This window comes from Corvus moneduloides, chromosome Z (genome assembly GCF_009650955.1).
Source record: "Corvus moneduloides isolate bCorMon1 chromosome Z, bCorMon1.pri, whole genome shotgun sequence".
In the NCBI taxonomy this organism is placed as follows: Eukaryota; Metazoa; Chordata; class Aves; order Passeriformes; family Corvidae; genus Corvus; species Corvus moneduloides.
In genome coordinates this window covers 33,832,800-33,858,922 of record NC_045511.1, presented here as the reverse complement: position 1 = coordinate 33,858,922, position 26,123 = coordinate 33,832,800, and the positions used below count along the sequence as shown (strand labels likewise).

General features: G+C 38.6%; 1 protein-coding gene across 1 annotated transcript in view; it reads right to left on the bottom strand.

The window, feature by feature from the left end:
• Positions 1 to 23,559, bottom strand: part of SPTLC1 (serine palmitoyltransferase long chain base subunit 1) — a 34,160-nt gene extending 10,601 nt beyond the window's left edge. The window contains exons 1-8 of the mRNA XM_032095945.1: positions 23,473 to 23,559; positions 21,635 to 21,742; positions 14,017 to 14,111; positions 9,229 to 9,322; positions 8,695 to 8,767; positions 4,293 to 4,425; positions 2,454 to 2,583; positions 599 to 688 (exon numbers count right to left, since the gene is read on the bottom strand). Coding sequence (XP_031951836.1) covers positions 599 to 688; positions 2,454 to 2,583; positions 4,293 to 4,425; positions 8,695 to 8,767; positions 9,229 to 9,322; positions 14,017 to 14,111; positions 21,635 to 21,742; positions 23,473 to 23,535 — 786 coding nt within the window. The 5' untranslated portion in view covers positions 23,536 to 23,559. The remainder of the gene's footprint in view (positions 1 to 598; positions 689 to 2,453; positions 2,584 to 4,292; positions 4,426 to 8,694; positions 8,768 to 9,228; positions 9,323 to 14,016; positions 14,112 to 21,634; positions 21,743 to 23,472) is intronic.
• Between the last annotated feature and the right edge of the window lie 2,564 nt (positions 23,560 to 26,123).

The following is a 26,123-nucleotide window of genomic DNA, read 5'->3' as shown; positions in this document are numbered from 1 at the left end:
TCTAGAATTCTGTTCTGTCATTAAGACATTTTAACAGCCTTCAAAATTATTCCTCCATGTAATACTAGAACAAGTTTCACAAATGTTCATATATTAAAAAAACCCTTTTTTTAATAGGTTCTCAAGTACTTTCAAGATGATGCATTTCCACACCATTTCTTCCACCATCTACAAGTGTAGAGCCTGCACAAAAAGCCATTTTATGCTGAACAGCAAATGTCTTCCTTGGAGTCATTATTTCTGACATTTGTATCAAGGTTTCTTTGAAACTTTATTTTTCTTTTTTTTAGATATAACCTAGTTTAACAATCTAGTATCATACAGTGTAGCTGAAAATATAGTATATTTTACAGGATAAAAACTAAGACCACAGTCAGATATTCATTTCTAAGTCTCAATAGCTTCAGAATCCTAATCAGAAGTTTCAAAACAAGGTTAAGATTTGGAATCACCATTTCACAAACACGTGAGAAAGAAGAAAGGTAAATAAAAAAACCGCACGCAGAGCTTTTCTATGTAGGCTTAATTACACATCACTATTATTTCATTAGACACATGCTTTCATACACAGTTCAAAACGCAAACTAAAACCACTTACCAACTCTGGAAGAGGGCAAATGTCTCCTGTGTTCATATACAATCCTTCCACTACAATAAACCTTCGAGTTACACGGGCCTTTCGAGGATTCTTCAGGGAAAGATATGGTTTTACTTTATTTCAAGTGTTACTAAACAAGCAAAGCTCTAAAATTTTTTTTGATAGGGAATATTTTTTTGAAGGGAATGGCCTCTTTTTCAAATAAGCTGTTACTTAAGTTTAAACTTATTTTTTGTCTATAACAAAAGTTGAAATGCCTCACTGGGCTACTTGTCTTTTATTTATTTTGTAATAATTTCAAAGCTTTTGACTTCTACACATGATTTAAGACACAGTGTTTTGCAACAAATTATACCAATCCATTTGAACTTTATGAATAAAATACAACCAATGTAACCACAGAACAAATACTACAAATCTTGGTCTCTGTTATACTCATCATTAGTCTAAGCATTTAGAAGACTTTTCAACAAGGGTTTTGAGCACCAGGATTCACAGTGCAACACAAACTTCTTACAAGTACTGTCTTTGTAAAACACAATGCAAAAGTATTCATAACACATTACAAAGTCCTTGTCTGATCTCTGGATACAGTACAGACCATTAAAATATCTCTCACTTGTTTCTGCTAAATTTCAATTGGTATAATTTCAGTTTCGCTGTTTTAAAATGCCATTCCTCTGTTATTTACTTTGAATCTTATTGCTATTTTCTGAATAAGGATATTTAGTCACACTTCTTTCATTTTTCAGTTCTTGTAAAAAGATTCAGAAACATCTATTTGACTTTTCTGTGTGGTAGGTACCAAACTAGTCACAGTCTTGCTCTACAGGCTTTACCAACTCTAATGATATGACCTTTTCTAGTCAGTACGTCTTAGTTATACACACATGGTCTATATTAAGCTCTTGCCCACCAACTTTATGCTCACATTCAGCTGATTACAGTAAGAAATTTTAGCTAATTCAAAGCACTCTGCTCTAACAAACCAAATGTGTTACACAAATTAGTCTGAAAACCACATCTAAAAACACATGTAAAGATTATCTGACAGTATGTATCTTCCACAAGGCATGTTAACTAGTATGTTATCCATAAATTTGCTAATAATAAGATCCATTACTGATGTACACTGATGTTAAGCTGATTGACAATTTATCTACTCTACTTTTCCTGTGTCTTATCACAAAATGTGCAAACAAACCATACAATCAGGATAGCTACTCAATTAATTCTTTTAAAACTAATTTAATAAGTTATCAACTTTCTGATCCTGATCCTAGTAACTGCTTTTGGGCATCCTTTTGCATTACTGTCAGAATGAGAAGCAAGCCATCAAACTGACTCAAATTTTTCAAGAGAGAGAACATCTTAAGAGTTGAATGCATGATAGGGAAAGACTAAGAAAAAAAATCAACCATATTGATTCTATAAAGGACTAGCCATTTTTGTGCTGATTTCATAGTGTGGCAATCAAAGTGGTAATTAACTTGCATGATTTATTAGGTAAATACAGTTACATAAATTTCTCAGAGATCCAAAAATAAAGCTCTGTAATAGTATTTAAAGAAAAGAAAAACATTATGTCACTTCAGTCATCTGCCTGTAAAGATATTCCCCTGCTACTAATGCTGATGAGCTCAGTTCTAAGGGTTAAGACAACAAATGCAAATAAATAAATATATTTTTTTTAAATTATCTTAATTAAATAAGCAACATTAACTGCTCAACAGATAGTTATGAAAACCAAGTAACTGCCTTTGAGCACTGCATCCATTCAATTACATGACTCAGTAAAAAAAATGTGGGGGAGGTGGCACAAAAGAGTACAAATATTTCTTCAAAGGAATGGTACCTTTTGATCTTCAGTCTCTTGTTCTTTCAACAGTCGTTCAAGGTCAGCCATATCATTATGCTTAAATAACTTGATGTTACTACGAGATGCTTGTAATCCCTTCTGAATAGCAAAGCAGGCAGCTTCATCTCTGTAAATACAGCAAACCCTTCTAAGTTTGTTAAACATGGTGCAATTATTCAAAGAAAGCTGGCTATTAGAACTGTCTTTCTTTTGAGCAGATATTTGTACTTAGCTGTAGACAAAACCAGATGGTTTAAAGCACCGTATATTTATTTACATTTTGAAAATTCATTTCAAAGCTTCTCAATTTTATGTGTATTACAGACACTAAAAGCGAGCAAGCAGATTTTTTCTTGAAATCTACACTCATCCTTTTGTTTGTATGCGACAGCAGTTTGAGCACAGCATTCCATGGACTAGGTACAATACCACAGTAATCATCCCAGAAACCTCTCACTCCATTTGCTCTGGGTCTTAGAAAAAAAGCACAAAGATGCGCCTGTAACATTTTTTGTAGTCCTCCAAATACTCAAAACCTCCATCTTAATATCCTTTGAGAAATTATATCTCCATTTCCAAAGAACAATCCCCCCATTTTTAGTGTTGGGACAGCAAATTTCCAGCTATGATGGGCTACGCAATTTCACAGCTGCTTAGGCCAACTAATCTTGTAAAAGTGGCAGCTAAAGCAAACCTGCACATGGCAAATGCAGTAATTTCAACCAAGCTGCTTTCAAATACAGTGAGATCTTTTGTCAATGAGAAGGTGAAACAGTATGAGATAACTAAATCCAGGGTACACTGGCATCCTTGAGTAGTGTGCACAATCCTGGTCATTTGTCTCAAAAATGCTGATCCAGAAGATATCAAAGACAACCAAAACACATGATTAAATTTATGAAAGAACTTCTGTAAAGACGTCAAATAGGCTGCAAGCCTTACACTTAGAAAAGAGAGCACCAAAGAGAGATTTTGGCAGACAAATACAAAAGTATCACTGTGTTGTAGTTTAACCATAGCAGGCAGCTGAGTCCCACACTGACACTCACTCCCTGCTTCCATGGGGAAAATGCATGGGGAAAATCCCTGTCTAAAAATCAAATGCATCCATAGAAATTAGTATGTATTGTATTTGAAACAGGTATTTCTTCATATTTTTCATAAAATGTTCAAGTCAGCCATTTGCATGTCAAAGAAACACTGTGGATATTAAAGATCTAAAGTACTGTAAGAATCAGAAGATTTAAGAAAAATCCACCTTCCTAAATCCAAACCCTCTTCTTTGGCTCCGTAAATTGAGTACTGTTACATTGTTTCTCCCAGTTCTTGAATCATCCCTTCACAAAACATGACTGGCTATTCTCAAGGACCAGATACTGCGCCTGCCAAATCCTTTATTTGATTCTGCACAGCAATTCTTCTGTTGCTTTAATATGTACCAATATTTATCCAACTAAACCAATGCAAATAGGCATGAGGAGAACAACTGTCCTGGAAGAAAGGTGAGAAGCCAGCGGTAAACAGGAGAAAAGCAAGTATTACTGTATAGTTTATTAAGAAGAAAATTAGGTATTAGAATTACATTAGTATTTGAATGCACAAGTTATTTTGCTTTTTTTGAAGCTGAGTGCCCATGACTATGCTTTCATGAAGAAAGAAGTAACTGATTTGTAGTATTTGGCAAAGAAAAAATATTTGAACTTTGTACTACATAATCGTTGATCAAAACTAGCAGTATTTTTAAATGTTCAACAATATGATTAGCAATCATGAAAAAGAAGAATTGAAAGGAAAACTATTTAATCTGGAATTTCCCAAGTAGAAAACAATACTTACACAAACACAATGTCCCCTCTCTTTGAATATGCAGGGATAGCACTGGCAATTGTTGCAAATCCATATGAGTATATAATAGCTTCCTCTGTCCTCATGAATTTTGCTAGCCGTTCTTCTAATTCTAAGTGCACATCTATTTGAGAGAAAAATCAAAAATGTCTTAGATAGCTAGCTTTTTTTCATATCAAAAAGACTATTATTATTTTAGAAATCATCCAATTGAAGAAGAGAGAACATTTATTTGTAGGACAAGAATTAAAACAAGTAACTTTCCAAAACCCAGTTGCAACCAATCCAGCTTCACTTAAACGGACAAGTAACTAATCACAAGTTTTGACAGATCTGAAAATATTTATGCAACATGTTTCTCTAATGTTCTTACGCAAAAGTTGTTAAAATCTACTTGTGATTAGACTACAAATGATGCAGCCTTCTTGGACTGTGACTAGAGAGCACAGCTACTACAGTCAGGAAACAAATTATGTGATTTATAGAAATTAGTGAGGTCCTGTTGGCAGACTGTCAGTTCTTCCAAGCTGATGCTTGCACTACATAAGCACAGCTATCATTATAACAGAAAATTGCTCTTGTCAGACTGCAAGTCACAAACCATCTCCTGAACACAATTTAGCCCATTGAAAAGGTCACACCTCCAAGCCAGAGATTATTCACACTTAAGATATATTGACCCAATCACACACACAGCATTTCCCAAGCCAATTAGGTCAAAATAACCAATGTCAGAAATCAAAATATTAAAAACTGTAATACCACATGGGGAGTGGATTGTTGCTGCACAAAGGTAACCACAGCATTAAGTATTCCAACTAAGCAAAATAACCTGTATCAGACAAACGGTTATTTTGACTGTCTAACTCTATTGCCACTGTCTGCTTCTGCTAGCAATAGTCAGAGAATTATGCCTGTTATCACTGGGAAATAAGTAAGATTAAAAGGCAAATAGAGATCATTACTGTGTGACTTGAAAGACCACCACTGGCCAAGTGTTATCTTTTTGCAATTACTGAAGTTCATTGAAACTAAAATCAAATAAAGCAACATTAGTTATACGTAGATTCTTCCAATAATCTGTGGGGCGTGGTTATGTCAGTGTTGCCTTTTCTGACGAGACACCAACAGAAAGGGTGCAGAGAGAAAGGGTATCGTAAAAATCCCAACTTTGCCATATTAAATATATCTAGCTGAATCTTTCCCCAAAAGGACACAGCCGTCTGATGTATTTATTAATAAAAGCAAAGGGTATTTATTCAAATAGCCTCCCAATCACAGTAAAGAGGAATTTTATCTACAGCCTGCAAAATATAAAGCCTCAACAATCTTTTCCTAATGTTTACCTGGGCATCAGGTAAAAAAAATAGATCAGAAAGGAATTGGTTTTCCCACTGCTTTTAAATGAAAACAAACAGTTAATCATTCGTGATTTGTAAGTTTTCTTTTGCACCCTTGTCATTTTGATCCAGCTGCACTAGATATACCAAACATTCAGGGACATATAGAACATCCATTCCTCTCCAGAGCCTTCAGAAGGAAGGATACTGACTGGAATTATCTCATCTACTTTCTTGATTGAGATTGTAAATAGTCCACTTCCAGAATCTTTGTGTATTTTTCTTGTGTCATTGCTACATGGACTTCAGGATCAATAAAAAGTCTTCAATCAGGCTTCCAAACAGATAGGATGACCTTTGATATATTGAATGAAAAGCCCAACAAAGATCAGCAATAACAAAAAAATTTTAAAATAGACGGGCCACATAGCATTCAAAACATGAAATATAAACAACATTCAGTACAAAATGTTTCTTTCTGAAGCTCTGTAGAGAATAACAAATTAGGGGCAATAAGGACTGAACTACTATTTTTGAGCAGTCAGCTATTGATTCCAAATGAGGAAACCACTTACACAATTTAACTGAAAAAGATGACAAGACCATCATTGTTCAAAATCGGAACTTGCACCCTTCTCACCGAGCTTTATTCAGCAACAACTACCATTACACTAAGCAAGGTCTAGGTGAAAAACAGTGGGCAAAACAAGTATTTATAGCAAGGGCAGCTAACAAATATCTTCAGCTTTGTGCTACGGAAAAAAGTTTTGCAAGCCTAAGTAAATTTTGCCAAGGGCAAGAACATGTAAGTTCAAAACCATGAGGTTAAAAAGTGTTAAGGCAATATTAAGGTTTCATTGTGATAAAATCCAAATACTATCTGACTCTCCTCTATTGCAATGATTCACTTTAGTCTCGTTACACCACTTGGATTAACCTAGCTTAACTGAAAACTGCAACCACCACCTGGAGTACATTTGCACAGAGGAAGACAAGACTGGAACAGCTTTCTATGCAATTATGAAACATTAATAAAGCTAATATTGTTAATAACTATTATGAAAGGCCTGTTTAGTGCCTAGCATATGCTCACATGGAAGTCAAAAACAGAAGAAATGAGAGTTATGAAGAAAACACCCACAAATATTCAGGTATGTGTAAATATACAATTATTTCATGCTCATTATAGGCTAAAGGCACAGATACATTTTTCGGGATTACAACACAAAGTAAAAATGTCTTAAAAGGGACTCACTAAATCTATTAATTACCTTCAAAGTGGCATAGATATGAAGAACCAAGTCTCCATTCAAAATAAATTATAACACAATATCTACATTTCAAATAGAGATTTCTAATACTGATATCAGCTTCTAAGAGGGGATAAAACTGAGCAGTAACAATCAACAACCATCAGTTAAATTATACGTAGGAATGTAAAAGGAAACTGTATAGTTCTGCACAGAAGATGACCCATTTACTGAAGTAACAACAAGTGAAAAATTGTGTGAAAAGTTTAAGGCACACAGTGATGCAAGAAGTGTTTCTTCTCACGGATGCCACACTCAAATGTTTAAAGTTAGGTGAAAATGGGAAGACAATTTCAGATTGAACAAGTAGAGCAGGTGTTTGTCTGCCATTTAAAATGTAGCCTCCGTTACTTTGTGTGTAAAAGATGATACCTCAAATGGGTGAGTATAACATCACTTCTTCTCTAGCGATGTCAAGTAGCAATGCCGCGGATTAGATTCCTTGCTTTGTGAAATGGAGCGCTTACACAATAAATTCAGGAGCCAATAAATAGCAAAAGCTATAGTTTACACATTAGGATTAGCCCTCCAAAGAGGACAGGAAACAATCTGAAGAATCTCTCACTTACCAGAAAAAAACAAATTTAACCTGTTTCAAGCAATCACTTGAAACAAAGTGAAAGACTTCACAAAATTTAAAATCAGCTTGGATTCAAAAGGTTATTATTATTCCGTAAGTTTTTTTGAGCACTTCAGTGTTTTGGAAGAGAGGGGAAGAAGCCTGTATGAATTCCAAGAGACCACTGCTGAACTGTGATGAGTGGGGAAATCTAGCTTCCTATAAGCGCTCTCTGTACTAATCAGTGGGCTACCAGTACGTTCCTTAGAAACAAATTATGGTTCCAAGGTAATGAACAATCCCTAAGACTGGTATCAAGACTCAGCCCTGTTCTGATAGATAGACTTCTATAAAATCAAATTAGGTATAGCAACTAGTTGATCACTTATAGGACTAGTTTGATTAATTAAGAAAAGCTCAACTTTGTCTTGAATTCAAGTCAAGGCTACCGGAAGCTAACTCTATGAAATAATTTGAGTATAGACACCCTCAGAATTCCATCATCTCTCGGAAGAGACTGGAAAGTTCACAAAATTAGTTGATGGTTTTAGCCTGTAACTGTGCAGCTGTCCATGTATAACTCTTCGGTTTCTATGCAATATTTCAAAGTATAAATGCCTGTACAGAACTATTTCCAGAGCCTGATATTTAACAACTTACTACTTCTTAAGAAGAATTTTAAAAGCCCCTTACCTTAGTAACACCTGCTCAGGTCATAAAGTCTCTCAATTACAACACTGAAGTTATCAGCAGTGGAAAACTTCATTCTGACTACAGCATTAGGGAAATGCAGCTAATAATTGTTATCACAGAAATCAGATTGCCCCCTTGTGGTCGGTAATTCACACTGGCATTTACACTCACAGTCACCATGTATTATTAAATTCTAATAGGTTTATTTTCTCTTTCTACTGTGGTTACCAGAACTAAAAAAGATTATAAACTTTGCAATCCTCCTCCAAGACCAGCTTTAGAAAGAGTAAGAAAACAGATAAAATAGTAAGAAACAAAGCCAGGAGCAATAAACACTACCAATCCTCAACAACTACAGTGAAATATGCGTTAGAGGATAACTGTTCTTCAGAGCAACAGAAATAACTTTTTGCTTACATATTGCGTTATTTTGGCTGGCTTACCAAACTAGTCTGAGCACCTTTAAAGGCAGATCAAAGAAAGTTACTCACCAAAAGTACCATAGAATCCTCTGGGTCCACAAGTGCCAACACCGTATTTCTTCAGAGAAGCCTGGGCTGCACTCTTTAACAGGAAAGAATTATGTGAAATATTCCTGCATTAGCTCTCTCTTCTATACACTTCACACTGACAATTCCACACCAATGTATACAGATCAGTTTTTGTATCATGTAACATAACCTGCTTCACAGAAAGTATAATAATGTACTGAATTCTATGAAGTAATTTCACCTCAAAACTACTTTAGACAAGTGTTTAAGCATCCTTCATTTTATTCTAATACTTAAGGACGTTGAATACTAATCTAACTTGATAACCAACTAGGCATGCAGTAAGTACACCAGATTAACTTTAGTAAAAATACAAACTTGAATAGCACAGCATTACAAGGTTTATAATCTTCCTTCCTACTTTTCAATATGTTATTGATGAAGTTCATGCTTTCTGTAGCTATTATTTATGCCAATATAACAGACAAAATAAAAGAGGAATATCACACAAATAGAATAACTGGAAGAACTCACCTTAACCTTTTCATTATTCAAAAGTCCAAGGAAGTTAAATGATGCAAAGTTTATACATTCCTTGCCATTAACAGTGATTATATGGGTGGGAGGACTGAAAAAAATTACAGACCTATTGTTATGAATGAACAATTGTCATTTTCATAAACAGCTAAACAATACAGGAGTTCTGGTTTTCAACAACAGAGGGCACACAGGTTTTTCAATATTCCCTCTTTCTACTTCTTCCGTTGCAGCTGCCAATAAGTATTTAAGTTCACTGTCAAGTCACAAATACACTGCACTGTACTCAACAAAACCTATATTCCCGTAATTTAATAAACTGCAAATAGTTTCTTGAGATATTTAATGATTCCTTGTTGAAAACTTAATTCATAGAAAGATGACCCCTGAAGAGATAAATAAAGTTTCTCCATTAAAAGCAAAGTGATATCTATTTTCAAGAAGAAATACTAAAAATAAAAAGGAAACTTCATTGTTCTTACTTCCAAGAGAAAAACTAATTCAAAATCAATGTTTTTGTCATAAAGTAACCCCAGAATACCTATCTTGTGCTGATAGGGCTATTGAAATAGAGGTACTAGCTGTAAGTGGACAAAACTATTTTATCAGCTATCACCTCAAGTTTTCAATTGAGTTTAATCTGCAATGGTTTGAGTAATTTATGTAACCAGAAAACAGAGAAAGTGTGAAAATGCACACTCTTAGCAAATGAACAAGAGCATAATATATATGAATAAAAGGGCAAAAAAATTTTCTGGCCTAAAATATTATGATTCAGGTAAACAAAACCAAAAAAATTGGAGATAATTAAAATACTATCCTTTTAAATACAAGCATCATGTCTGTGTACGGTGTTCTATAGAACCAGAAGCAAACCAGTTTTGGCAACTGTACACATCAATACAACAAATTCAAAAGTTTCAATTAATCACTTGGAGTGTAAGAAGTCTCAAATCTAAGCCAAATACAAAACCCTATGTCTGTCCATTTCTGTATCTGCTGTCAAATACTACAGTTGAGATCCTATGCTATTCCTCAGACACAGTAATTTCCACAAGCTTTCCCATGTAGAAAACTAGCACTGAGCAATTTTCTCCATCAAAATTAAACAGGGCTGCTCAAATGTCAAATGCCTGTGCACAGCTGTTCCAAATCTGGTGGCTGACAATATTTCAATGGGTACATTTGGTGTGCAAAGCAAATAAACTTTTTAAATCCAAGCTATTCACTCACTGCAAGTTAAGAAAAACACTGAACTGCCTGAACTTCACTTTAAAAAACTCCATGATTTCACATTATATCTGTTCACTTAAAAAAATTGAGCACATGTTCCTTCAACTAAGCAATTGCAAAAGTTTACTAAACAGCTTTGGAAAGCTTTCTACTAACACAGTGCATGTGTGTCTTTTGAATGCTGAACCTGTCCCCACAAAGGAGCTGTCCTGCATTACTGCAGTGCATCTTCTGCACCAGAGCAGCATTATAGAAATGTGCAGCAAACTGTCTTGGGGAACCGACTGCCATCAAAAATATGCCTGGATCTGTTCTTCTATCCAGCTAATCAATGAGCTGTACCAAAGTCTGGATGTCCTACTAAGTGAAGTAACTATTTAGTTTCACAGATACTTACCAGAGCAGACCTATATTTACGCATTTTGTCACTAACGTGAGATTCAGTATATTCCCAGCATACTAGCAAACCTGGTCAATTTACAACAATTTGCCTCATGGACAGCTTCACCTCTCAAACCTAGAAAACACACTAATGTTCACCAACAACTTGGCCCTCATAAAACTGCAGCCCTCATGAAAACTTGGCCACACTTTGCAATCAGAATTTTACACAAACTTCTAAAGAAACAATAGTGATTATTTAGAAAATACAAATGGAAAAGGTTATTTCAGCAAATAATTATCACCAAAACATGGATGCTGATTGCATCATAAACCCTGCCTTTCAACAATAAAAACAGTTAAGTCTTGGCAAAAGGAAAACACTGAAACATTTGATTTTTTTTTATCTTTTCATGTATCTCCCTTCCCTTAGTGTAACAGCTCATTAGGTACCATGGTTAGGAACAACAGTTATGAGATACTGAGTGATCCAGCTTAAACAGTAAATAAAAATATAATTTCAAGTTATATTCAAAGAACTTGCAAGCAAATCCTTTAGAAATTGTCTTTCAAGGACTGAAAGCATGCCCACTGTTCTTGGGCCTCTCACATAAGTGTTTCATATATTGAAAAAAAATCAGTCACAAAAGAAAGTTAAGAAGGTACTAATGATGTGACATTTTAAAGCAGAACAAGAATTAGCATGAAAATTTTGCAGATGTACTGTTTTAGGAAATAGATTTACATTTTCTGAGCGAGATCTTGTACAACTAAGCTATCCTGCATAGATTAGTTCACAGAAAGGCTACTACAAGAAGTAACTAATTTCTGGACTGTGAAAGCTGCTGTGGGTACCTTCTTCAGCATAGATTCAAGATGGATCACTTTTTTGGTTAGGACATGTCTCTGTGATTTTGGCTTTCCTTATCATTTGGCAATGTTACTTGATTATGCAGAAAGGAGAATACGAACACAGGGCACAAACTGCATGGCCTACTGAGGGAGGAGGAAATCTGCCTCATACACACAGCGAGTCAAAATTTTTACTGAAATACTTAAGTTTTTCTGTAGTGGTTATGAACTTTTATAATCCCCACATATTGCTGTAAACACACAGTATTACCAATATAAGTGAGGGTGGTGAGGCACAGGTTGTCCAAAGAAGCTGTGGATGCTCCATCCCTGAAAGTCTTCAAGACCAGGCAGGATGGGACTTGGAGCAACCTGGTCTAATGGAAGGTGTCCAAATGGCAGTGGTTGAAATGAGATAACCTTTAAAGGTTCCTTCAAATCCAAATCAGTTTATGATAACGATTTTTGTAAATCACCACTCATAATAGACATGAAAATAACTGAAAGAAGACTACCTCAATAAATACAGTCTCCCTAAAATGCTGGTTAAAAAGGGGAAATGCTCCTGAGCTGAAATCAGGATGCAGACATTTTTCTTCCTGTATTAATCCTGAAACATGTTTTAACTTTACAGTCAAAGTTACAGTCTACAGCTGTTGAGCAACTTGTGGGGAAGTCATCAGTCGTCAGCTTAAATGTTACAAGACAAACGTCAAGTTTTCCCCACAGCTACTATCGGGTTTAATAGCCACAACATATTAACGTTCTGTCACAAAACATTTCCTAGCTGTAAGCACTGGAAAGTTCTAATGATTTAAACATTTTCTGAATCACTCTAAAAGATATATTTGTTCTGGTTTTCTAAACATCCAACACTTCTTTTAACTCCACAGTATTGCTTGTTTCAAAATTCTGAAAAATAACAGAAGAATTGTTCACATCACAGTTAATTAAAACAGGCATCACATTTATATGGCAGACTTTTCTGTGGTAGTGGAACCATCAGAATGGAGCTCACTATGACAGCAAATGATTGTACTGTCACTAAATTATTTCAAATTATTGTCAATATTATGTTCAATATATTAGTGTCAATAGAAGGATATTATGAATGCTTACATGGTAAAAGTTACTGACGCGCAAATCTGAAGCTTGTGAAAAGAAGCTTCAGAGCAATTTCTGAAATACTGTGATTCTTGCCTAAGTCATCAGACATTTTAAAAGCCTTGTAACACACAAGAAAGTAACACTGAGCCATAAATTTCCTCACAAAACATTTACCATCCAGCATTTCCAATTCTGATTGTCCAAAAAAAATCAACTTTTCATGAAATGTGTGCTGAGTTTGGGGTAGAGTCAATTTTCTTCACAGTGGCTGGTACGGGGCTGTGTTTTGGATTTGTGCTGAACACAGGATTGATAACATAAAGACGTTTTTGTTATTGCTGAGCAGGGCTTACACAGAGCCAAGGCCTGTTCTACTTTTTGCACTGCCATGCTGGCAAGGAAGTTGAAGGTGCATGGAAGGTTGGGAGGAGACACAGCCAGGACAGGTGACCCCAAGTGACCAAAGGGTCCAGACCATACGGCATCATGCTCAGGATATAAGGAAGAGGAAGAAGGAGGAAGGAGGGCACGTATGGAGTGGCGTCATTTTTGTCCCCAAGTAACTGTTGCATGTGATGGGGCCCTGCTCTCCTGGGGAAGCTGAACACCTCCCTGCCCGTGGGAAGTGGTGAATGAATTCCTTGCTTAGCTTTGCTTCTTTGCATGGTTTTTGCTTTCCCTATAAAATTGTCTTCATCTCAACCCATGACTCTTCCAATTCTCTCTCCAGTCCCACTGATGGGGGAGTGAGTGGCTGCATGGGGCTTGGCTGCTGGCTGGGGTTAAACCACAACAAAGTGCCAAGTGGCTACCCACTTCTTTAAAGTCATTCGTGACGACGTAAGAGGGTGGTATCCACTTTTGGAGGTCTAAGTCCATGTTTTCAGAAAAAATGAAACAAATTAATACCAAGCAATACAGAACCATAATGAAGGCAAAGATACAGCATTCCTTCTCCCACCCCCAATATTGAAAAAAAAAAATTAACGACAACATTTAAAGTAAGAAAGATTTTCTTAGTAGCATGCTCTTGATAATGTTACAAAACCAAGACCTCTTCAGAGGTAAATTCAGACCAGCTCTCTAAAAATGCAATTCATTTATGAAAGGTTTTAAGGATATGGAAAGGCTTAATGAGCAATACGCTTAAAAATACGGATATCAAGTATTTGAGTCGAAATAAGAAACAGAATTTATTTTAGGTACATTTACCCTGAAACAATGTTGTAATTGAGAGCTGGGTGATCTTTTGGCACAGGAGGTACAAGAGGCTCTGGCTGCCATTCTTCAATCAACTCTTCTTTTTCCTGATCAGGAGAAAAGAAATACTGTTTGAGAGGGAATTCCCCTAGAAAATACATAATGCACTAATAAAGAGTTGATAACAATCGAATGAGAAATCATGTATGCTAGTACATGCCACCTTTCTGAGACACTTAGAATATATATTATCTCAGGATCTTTAAATGAGAGGCTCAGAATCATGAAATCTGAAAGGGAAGAAGATATAAAGAAACATGGAACAGATGTGTCTGTGTATTAAAGATCTTGTATGATAATCAAGAGATGAGTTACTAACATGATGTCCCCACCAAATTTTAATCAATACTGTTTCATTCAACCTGTTAAATATAAAAATTCTCCTCTACAGTTTATGTAATTGAACATGAATTACATAAAAATTTAATATAGGTTGCCTCAATTTACATTCTCAAGTCTTCAACACTGCTGTTTCAACAACAGTGGCATTAAAATACTTAGCAAAATAACACATATGTGAGAAGGATATACTCAAGAAAAACTGTCAATGCTCAAGAATAAGTAACAACAACTACTAAACAACATATCCTGAACCTAACTATGGAAGAATACTGAGTGCACATTCATTTTCAAAGTAGTACCTAAATTCAGGTTAATCTCAGAGTAGAACCACAACCACAGCCCAAGAGAGAGAGAAAATTCCATCCTCATCTCACAACACTATCTGGGGGGAAAATTAAAAATCAAAGACATAATTTTACACTAAGGGTGCTGATCTACCACACTGCAAGCCAGCAGCTGCTGCTGTGCAGTCCTCTCCCAGCCACACATTCCTGTTCCTTGTGCTGGCAGAAGCAGTTACAAAATCAGACAAAAGTGTTACTCAGATCCAGATGAAAACTAACTCAGCAAAAGCAGGATGGGATATAAATCTCAGCTAGAACCCACAAGAGTCCCAATCCCAACCAAGACTGGCTGATGCTATTGGGAAACCACATCCTGAGTTGCAGTTGCCCAGTAGTATCTTATACCTTTCCACAAGAGTTCAAAGAATTCTGACAATCATAAAGCAGGATGTATGCTCATGCAGCCTTCATTCTGCTCCTACAGTAGCTGTTGAAAGGCCCAAAATCCTTAACGGGTACTGTATCTAGAATCAAGAGCTTTACATTCATTTTGGAGCACAGGGTAGATGATTGATGAAGTTTTCCATTGTGTTTAATTTTGGCTTGGGGTTTTTGTGGGGGAGGGTTGTTGGGTTTTGTTTTAATTCGGCAGCAAAATAATTCAGGTGAGAAGTGGTGCAGCCTGTCAGTTATGGAAGGATAAGTAAGAAAAGCTTTATTTGACATCAAATGCCTTAGAGGGAAGGACTTAGGAAGCATGGTGTTTCTTCTGTTTGAGACCTGAACACAGAACATTTGAACAGCCTTACAGAAGAGCACGCAATATAAAACTCCTTTTCTTCAAAGAAAGCAGAATTAAAACTGTGTTAAGCATGTACTTAACTTTTTCATTAAAGTCTAAATTTTTTAGCTAAGTGTACAAAATATCATCAAAGCTTAGCAGCTTAGCAATAAATGATACAAGATCAATTAAAATACTTTTGTCAAGGAGTTTAGCAGTAAGAAAAATAGTATTTATAGATGCACACTGTAATTACAATAAACTAGCACAGTCCAAGTGCAGTTGAGATCTATGAGCAACTCCTAATTAGTGTTTCTATCCCCCATTCATACTAATTTCTAAGAAGTTTTCATTCTTCCCTTTAAATTTTTGCTGCACACAAACTAACAGCATAGGTTTCCAAGTCACAGATGAGACATGGCAACATCCTGATTTTTCTCTTAACACAACTGAGAACATACAGAAGAAGTCTAATCATCATTTCAAACAACACCATTTAATTAATTCTAGCTCACATTCATTCTCCTCGTCCATTACATAGCATTTTGGTTTTTGATGGACATAGACAAACATTTGCGTATTCACATCTCATGTATTCTGTTTCCACCAGTTCCTAGCAGAGGAGGGGACTGGAGACATTGATGATTAAAATGAATACCAATCTCAGCCTAAACCAGCCACCCACCACTGCGGATGGGACAATGCAAATCCTTTCCTCCTTCCATTCACCAAATACCTCAGTACCCTGGCCTGTCCTGCTGACTGTTCAGGGCAAACACAACCATCTGCCTCTGAACAAAAGGACGAGGCAGAAGCAGACTCTCATGCAGTGACTCAACATCAAAAGTACTTCTATCTTCTACCTCCTAAACAGATCAAATTTCACACCAATGTCAACAAAAAAGTTAATTTTCAAACACAAAAAGAAACCAAATTTTTAATTCACACTTTAACATCCTCCATATGTAGTTGATTTGCTTACTTCTCATTAGTTCACTGCACTGAAAATATCCACTTGATGAAAAGAATTAACTCAAACCCTTCCGTTTCCGCTCTCTTGGACTGTAATGTAAGTGAACTCATCCCTCAACTTTTCCTCTTGCCCTTTTATATTTTTTTTATAATTATTTTTAGTTTATATAAGCAATAAATAAAATATAAATAACATTATAAAAAGTATCTATTTTATGGCTAATACAAAATAAACATGAAAATATAATCTCTAAAATGCTTATAAGTATATTTTATAAATTATAATATACATACCTTTTTATACATTTAGCTTTAGGCTTTCTGGCTCTCTGAGCCCTAACCCAAACAGTAATGGAAGCTTGGTGCTGAGGCTGAAGTCCCCATCTCCATGGGTGTCCAGCATGACTTTTCCAGCCCCAATATCCCTTGGACTCTGAACTTTCTGGCTCTCTGAAGCCTAACCCTACCTGTAGCAGAATCTTGCATTCGTTTGTGCATATTTATACATAAAAACATCTTAAATCTATTTATCTAAATTCACACAGATACCCACACAAACATATACAACGGTTTTGGGTGGTTGCATTCTGTTGTGGATTTTGCTTTTTAATTGCCATGTACCTTGGGTAAGGAAAATACTTGGCTGTAAACACATTCAACGCAAATTATTTAAAAAGTTGCCTTGTTTGCCCAGGTTCTTAAAAAAACAATGAGCAATTTTGCTCATGAAGACAGTTCTTAGCTAGCAGTAGTGTTCTGAAACGATGTCATACATGCATATTCTGCATTAATATCAAAAGATTAATAAAACTTTTTATTTACTGGTCCTCAAATAACACGTCTTTAATTTCACAGTATTTCTAGACTCCTGTAACATAATGGGATAAATTGGCACAAATAATGGGCACACCAGTTCGAAATTTCTCTCTTTCAATGTATGTACGTATGCTCATACATAAGAGAAATTTTACCTACCTGGGGAGTCTTGGCTCAGAATTACTGAAAACCTTTACAAGAACAGACTACCTCTGCCATTCCCTATAGAAGAATATCTGATTGGTCTATGAATGCAGTTCCTGCAAAACAGAGCTCTCAAGATCTATGTATTTCTCAGCCACACATTAAACATTTGTCTCCAATATGAACTTTCCAGCCTCCTGACTAATATCACTCAAATAAAATGTGTCCCATGCTACTACTGCAGTGGAAATTCTAAAATCAAAGGAAAAAACTCTTCCTCCCATTTGCAAATGGTAAGATGTGACTCTTAGTAGTACTTCACAGATTTTGAGAGAAAAGCTCAGTATCATTACCATTTACTGCACAGTAAAAGACAAATAGCAGGGTACCTTCCTTTCACATATAGCTAAAGGCTGCCGTGCAAACTTCCACAGCCCACTCCAGTCCTCATTGTCACTTTCTATAGATTTTACTTTGTGTGAAAGCCCATAAAAATCTATGTCTAGCATCCTGTATGGCAACAGACTTATTTACATTTCCTAAAATGTCAAACTATCAGGAACTTACAGTATCAGAGAAGCACTCCACCTTTTTAGTTAATGATTTGGGAGACACTATTTTCTAAAAGAACCAGTAGGAATACACACAAACACTGTTACCAAAGCTAAGAGTCAGTCAGTTGAAAGGTGATTTCTGCACTGGATTTCGTAGTACTCTTGCTACACATTTGACTGAACCTAGAAGCCACCTTCAGGGTGGATTTCTTCACTGTTTTACAAGCACGACTCCTAAGTGCACTAGGTTGCACAATGTGTCATCTGCTTCTCATTCCCCAGGACTGACTTGTCGTAACAGATCTCTAAGATGGCTGTGCAGTAATTGTCTTCTTCATTAACACTGACTGAATAGACTGGTGGATGCCTGAGAGATTGGGAAGGGACACAACCAGGCTTGAACTAACTGAACATAGATTTCGTACCATACGACGTCACACAGCAATAAAAGGGAGAACAGCGGTTTTAAGGAATTTAGTCACCTTTTGCTTGGTCTGATATTGGTCCATCCATGGGAGGTGGTGAGTGACCACCTTTACATCACTTGTCTTGTTTTCTGTCTTCTTCCACTTTCCTTTGCTTATTAAGTAATTTTATATTCACTTGCAAGTTTTCTTGCTTTTACTCTTCCTTTGCTTTGTGAGCAGCTGTGCAATGTTCAGCTGCCTACTGGGGTTAATCCACAACACAGACTAGTGTCAATTATGTGCAGATTTCTAGTGAAGTTTAAGGAGAAGGCATGTCTCTGTGTGTTCACAGCTATCCCCCTACACAAATACATGAGCTCTCTTCACAAGAATTATCTACACTGTAGAAAGAGAAATTGAATCATTCCATGACTCTGATGTATCAGTTTGCTTAATTCCTCCAATTGTAGAAGATGTACTCACATTCTAACTTCACCGCTGTGTTTATGCTTACTTTCAGTGAACTATCTGTAGACAAAACATTCCCTTCCAAATACAGTTCTTCCTAAAGCAACCACTACTTCTGTCTTCAAAGGTCAATGATACAGTCAGCTACTCTAACTTGCACCTCCTTCATGGCTAGCCAACTTGAACACAGGATCAGAACAAAGAGCATTCACTCATGGGTTTTTTTTCACCATCAAGATAAAGGTAACAAGCCTATGGTGTCTTTAACAGTCAATTTCTTCAATACAGCTCACAGCACTGTGTAACTTTTTGCTTCTGTAACTTGCAATGTGAATCATGTATCTAGTCTATCTATATACAAGGTAATTCTTGACCACTTTGCATTTTTGCCAGTATTCACATTCCTTTTCACCTTTCAACCCCAGTAAAGTTTGTAAAAGTCTCAAAAGAAGTATCAGAGCAATAACATATTTGCATGCTTCTGTTTTTCAGAAAGTCTGTTAACTGCTGTCTAGTGAATTTTAATACTGTCAACCTGCAAAAGTAAGGTTATTTAAGCCTAAGCCACTTCCACATGTTTTTGCCCCTGACACCCTTCTAAACCCTTGCTTTCATTGAGCTGTAGCAGACTGGCTACATGTGCAATCTCCCAATTGTTTACTGCCCCCAGCTGAAAAGACACAGAACAATTTTCTTCTCCACATAGCACTATTACAGATTTGTCTAAGAATTTTCTTAAATACCTCAGCTTCAGCAAAATTGTCAGTCCTGAATGAAGATGATGACCTGCAACTGCATGATAAAATCCAAGATGCACATAGAGATACATGAGTGAATTTCTTACTTTGTAAGGAAAAGACAGGTTTCAACTTTTTTGGGTCACCAATTACCCAAGAGTTGCAAAGAGCCTTTTCCTGCCTTTGACTGCAGAGAGAATGACTCTTTAAAACAAAACAAAAAAAAAGTATCCTCCAAAATACTTAGGCTGCGCCATGTCTTCCTAGATGACATGAACACTAAGTTTTCACTGCACTGGAGCTCCCTTCACACTCATTCCTTCTCTGTATTCTTACCAAAGATAGCAAACTTTGAGTATCCCAACATCAATTCAAACTCTTCCAAGCACAAAACTGAACCGGCCATCGATTCCTGCTTAGTTCACTTCCTGCCTCCAGTCACAGAAGCATTTGGGTTGGAAGGGACATTAAAGTACATCTAATTCCAATATCCCTGCCACTGGCAGGGACAACTTCCACTAAACCAGGTTGCTCAGAGCCCCATGCAGTCTGGCTTTAAACACGTCCACAGATAGGGCATCCAAAATTTCTTTGGGCAATATGTGGCAGTGCCTCACCAAGCTCACAGTAAAGAATTCCTTCCCAGTATCTAATCTAAACCCACCACTTTGAAGACATTGCCCCTTATCCTGTCACTACATGCTCTCATAAATAGTCTCCCTTCATCTTTCTTGTAGGCTGCCTTCAGGTACCAGAAGTCTGCACTTAGGTCACCCCGAAGCCTTCTCTTTTTCAGGCTAATCAGCCTTTGCTCATAGGAGAGGTGCTCCATCCCTCTAATCATCCTGGTGGCCTCCTCTGGACTCACTCCAACAGGTCCCTGTCCTTCCTGTGCTGGGACCCCAGAGCTGGATGCAGCGTTCCAGGTGGGGTCTCACCAGAGCAGAGCAGAGGGGCAGAATCCCCTCCCTCCCCTGCTGCCCACGCTGCTTTGGATGCAGCCCAGGACACGTTTGGCTCTCTGGGCTGTGAGTGCCCATGGCTGGGTCGTGTCCAGCCTCTCACCCACCAGCACCCCCAAGTCCTTCTCCCCAGGGCTGCTCTCCATCTGTTCATCCCCCAGCCTGTGCTGATACCGGAGCTTGCTCTGACCCAGGTGCAGCACCTTGCACTTGGTCTTGTTAAAGCTCAGAAGATTCCCATGGATCCACTTTTCTATCTTGTTCCCTCAGGTGTGTCAGCCACAGCACTCTGCCTGGTGTCATCTGCAAATCTGCTGAGGATGCACTTGATCCCATCATTCAAGCCATTAATTAAGATATCAAATAACACTGATCCTAGTACAGATCCCAGAGGGACACCACCTGTCACTGTGTCCATTGGGATGCAGAGACAATGGCCACTACACTTTGGGTGAGACCATTCAGCCACTTTCTTATCTACCTAGCAGTCCACCCATCACATCCATTTCTCTCCAATTTAGAGAGAAGGATGTTGAGGGGGGGATCATGTCAAAGGCTTTACACAAGTCCAGATAAATGACATCGGTAGCCCTTCCCTTGTCCACTGATGGATTCACTCCATCACAGAAGGCTGCTAGGCTGGTCAGGCAGGACTTGCCCTCTGTGAAACTTCTGCTAAACCACAATTTTTGTGGAACCCACTGTAAATTCTCAGAGTTATTACTTATAGACACCACATATACAGATTGACCATTTTCCCACCAGACACAATCTTACAGTTCATTTTGCTTGGTGGGTGTTTTTAACATAGCTTTCATTTTTAAAATAAAGCTCTCCATTGAGTAGAGCTAATGCCAGCTTTTCATAGCTTAACAGTCACTGTCACATCAGTTTTCTTATTTCTCAGAGTCTCAAACAGTGCTACTTTAAAAGCACAAACTGACATGTTTAAGCAACAAGCAGTTCCTGAGGCCAAAGTAAGCTCACGCTTTGAAGTTAAAGAAAAAAAGCAGAACCATTTATAATGCAGCAGTGGTTCAACAGCCAAATGCATCAATTGCTATGAACTATTTCTCTAAAGAGAAATATGTTTTTCACCATACCTTAAGTGTTAGATCAGATCGCTCTTGAAGCTTGTATGTCTTGGAGAAAAGAAGTCTGATTATCCATAGTATTAGAATTCCTTCTAAAATGAGATGGTAAGCAGGAGCCTGAAAACAGAAGTACAAAAATCATTCTAAAGAGAATTCTATTTGAAGTGTGTGACACAACACAACTATTTTGTTCCTACAAGCACACTCAGAAAAAAACCTAAAGCTGATCATCAGCTGATGTATTTCTAAATCAGTTAAAATTACAACTATGTGAAAGTGGAATGTTTTGCAGCTACTACTTGTAGCTGTTAACTTGAGATTGAATGGATTTAGTCTGTTGTTCAAAAACAAGGCCCGTTCTAAACTGATAACTGATTTCAGTTCCACACATAATTTGAATACTGCGAGTAAAGGCAGGTAAGTCATACATGTTGCACCAGTCAGCGCCCACAAAGGCAGAAGGCTTTCAAAACAAGCAGAAGTATCCTGAGAGCCTGAAGGTCTGTGTCACCTATACTTCAACCCTCCATTTTTATAACTTACAGTCCACCAGCAGGGACAGCTAGTATTTACAAAGAAAGCCAATTCTGTTCTCATAGGCAGCTTCTGTCAGGTTTACAGGCACTTTGATCAGGTATAAACCAACTGAGTCACCTCAAGTAGTTTTATCCTTGTGTCCTTTACTCTTGTGTAGACACAATGTGTGGGAATACACAAAGCAAACCAGAACACAAGAGTTGATCCAAGTTAAAGTTAGCCTCTTTGGCGCTTGGAGGGTTAAAATCAATTTGCTCTGGCAGCACAGCTAGTTTGAAGTAGATATGAAGTTATGACATCAGCACTGGACACCTAGTATTAATGATGAGTCCAGTTATTCCGTTTTGGAAAGGCTCCTGTCTATCATTTTCAAAAGACTCGAAGTGCACACAAACAAGCGCACTCCCTCCTCAAGTCAGGTGAATTGCTTCCACACATCAACATTTTTGGTGGTATCTGACCTGCCATCAAAGCTGAACTTACCACACATCCAGAAACTAAAGTAAGTTGGACACAAGCTTTTAAAACCAGTAAAAAAATCCTATGGCGTATCAAACTGCAAATAACAAATGTTACCTGTTGCAGAGTACTTTTCAGTTTATGACACATACTAAGACACAAACATATTACGAATACATACATGACTTGTATGACACGACATCTAAAGAACATACCGTATACTCCCACTGAGGTCCCTGTGCTTTTTAGTGCCTTCAGTTATCCTGGATTCAGTGCACTAGAGCGTGCTACCTGCTTCACTAGCTGAGCACTTCTGTATTTGGACGGCAAACCTTGCACACATGCTTAAAAAGTTACCACCCTTTGCCAAAGGAAGGGACACAAACCCACCGCTTATCATCAGGACATCCTTTTTAACATCACGAAACAAAGACCGGGTACAAACATGCACAGCTGATCTTCTTCAGGAGGGAACTCAAGCCTAAACACTTAAATGCCGTTTCCTCCCTTGCAAACGACACTTGTAAGTTACAAACCCTGACCCCAGTAAAATACTGTGAACCTTCAGACTTAATGCTCTGCTACATGCCTTAAATGTCGCTTTATAAACTTGGAGAAATAAGACATGCGTCTATATTTTCAATATACAGCCGTGCTGCACTCACACATATTCAGGATACGGCGAGCGCAGCCCGATCCCCGCGGCACTGACCCGCACCCAGCTCCCGATTCACCCAGCGCCGCCCGCCGCCGCCGCCCCCGGGGCAGCCCCGGCGATACGTCCCCTCTCCCTGCGCCCCAAGCCGCCCTCACGCCGCCCCGCCACGCTCGGGGCGCCTGCCCGGCCGCACCTCGTAGAAGGCCTGGACCATCTCCACCAGCACCCACTGCTGCCCCACGCCCGCCGCCGCCATGGCCGCGCCGCCGCTTCCGCCTCCCCGCCCGCGCGCGCCAGGGGCGGGCCCGGCCGCGCACAGAGCGCCCCCTGCGGCCGGCGCGGCCCCGGCTCCCGCCGCGGCCTTCGGAGGAGCGGCGTCTGTGCGCTCCGTGCGCGGCCGCCCCGCCGGCATCCCGAGCCGCCAGCTCTCCAAGCTGCTGTTCCGTGTGGCGAGTTTCGTCAGGGAGCGAGGCTACCCTGGGAAGATCACAGAATCACTGACTCTCAGAATCGGTCAGATTGGGAGGGACCACAGCAGGCCATCGGGTCCAACATCCCTGCTCAAGCTGGGCCATCCCAGAAGTACATGGCGTGGGATTGTGTCTAGACAGACAGTTCTTGGATCTCTCCAATTAGGAAAGGTCCACAACTTCTCTGGGTAACCTGTTCCAATGTGCAGTCACCTGCACAGTAAAGTTTTCATGTTCAGGTGGAACTTCCTGTGCTTCAGTTTCCACCCATTGCTTCTTGTCCTATTGCTCAGCACCCCTGAGAACAGCCTGGCTCCATCCTCTTGCTGTCACCCTCTTTAAACACTTATATACTTCAGTATTGACTTCAGCGTTGACTAAATGAAATTAGCTATAAACTGGACTTGCCTAAGAAGATAAACATGGATTTATGCATGTGTACTTCTCACAACAACATTTCAAACCTGGTCCTGTTTGTTGAACTTGCTGGAGTTTGCTTGCTGTTGCTTTCTCCACACACACACAGGCTTCCTCAGCCCCATGCTGTCCTAGGTGGAACAAGGCGACAGGCAGATCCTGTGCTTTGGTACCTCATTAACGCAGGCTACACTTGACACCTCTATATCTGTAACTGGTGAATTCATTGGTGGAAGGAACAATTCCTCAGATACTTGTCTGACAAGAGAAGCAGCAAAAGTAAAACCTGAGTATAGTGAAAATAATGAGTAAATTCAAGTAAGAGCAGAAATTACTTCTTCAGGAGTCTTGCCAAAGTGAGTGGCCCTAAAAGCCAAAGATTGTTGGGGAATATGGTGGAAATAATGAGCAAATACAGATAAGAGCAGAAATTACTACTTTAAGAGTCTTGCCGAAGTGAGTGGCTCTAAAATCTCAAAGATTTTTGTGAAGAGAAAAATGCTGTGAAGAAAAAGAGTAGTTTTGAAGGCCTCTCCCCACAGATGCACCTGGGTGTGGGGAGGTGACTGAGTGCCTGTGCAGAGCTGTGCAGAACTTGAGCAACTGCCTAAAAGTCAGCAGAGAGGAGGGGCAACTGGAAAGAAGATTGCTTGGGAAGTGAGGTAGCTGTTAAAGGCAATGTTTGGGAATGGGTTAGCTGGAGCTAAACAACTGTGGAGTGTTTCTGATGGTCTTCTGGGACAGCACAATGGAAGCACATCCCTTGGGGTTTCACTCACTAGTCTTCACCATGGTTGGATGAGAGAAACTGGGGGCAACAGTTGACTAAAGAGTTGATAGCAAAAATCTTGTGGCTGTTGCTAACTGCAATTTTACAGTAGTGGATAGTTAAAGTCAGTGAACTTCACTTTCACACTAGCTGAAATGTGTAGTAGTTAATCTCCCTGAGTTTCTGAACTTAATGATATACTTGTCAAATTCCAAGCTCTGCTCGATGAAGAGAAATATGTGGTTTGAGGCTATCTGAAAAGTCAAGACAGACAAGAAATGTCTCTTTTGGCTTTTAGCTGCATGAAGACTCTTTTCTTCACTGTTAAGTACTTCTGTGGCCATTGTGTCATGCTGAAGTCTTGAACTCTTGGGAGGCGGCTGCTACTACCAGCCTCAAAGAATGTGTCTGGTATGCAGTCCCAAATTGCCCCCAGAAGAGTGGGCCACATGAGTTGTCTTGGTGGGCAGCAGATTGAGTCACTCTGCTCTCATCTCTGCTCTCATCAGATTCTGACTTTCAATATTTGACATATATATGTACAATTGGGAGACTAAGAAATGGATTTTATGAAACACTGGACAAATTGTTTCCAGCATGAAATGCAGTGAAGTTAATAACGTACTAACCCGTAATTCTTCTGGCAGTGAATTCAGAGTTCCTGGTCTGGATTGTCATAGTGCTGGGTCTCTCATAATAATGAGCCTATGCCTGTTACTCTGCAGTTTCATTGTTGCAACACAGGGCAACTGCTGCTAATTGCTTGAGGCTGCTTTACTTCTGACAGTAATAAAGAGGGGGAGGTAAAAGGATAAATCCTTTGCAATGGCAGTTTATGACTGGGAGAAAAGGGGAAACAAAAAACATCTCTGAAATTAAAGACCTGATGAAAGCTATTGAGATAGTGCCCTATAGGAATTCCTGGTCTGTATGTTTCAAATTCTGTACTTCTGCCCCCCCACCCCCCCCCCACCCCACCCCACCCCGCCCCATCCTCCATTTGCACAATATTTCTAAACCACTCTTATTCTGGATCTTCCTCACCAACCCACTCATTTTTCACACCCCATTTTGAATCCCCAGCTCAGTTCCCCTGAGTCGACACTGGCATTCAAGTTATCTGCTGTAGTTCTCTGATCACTCCAGACGCCAAAAAATAGGACTTGGTGTGGCTATCAAGAATTTTTT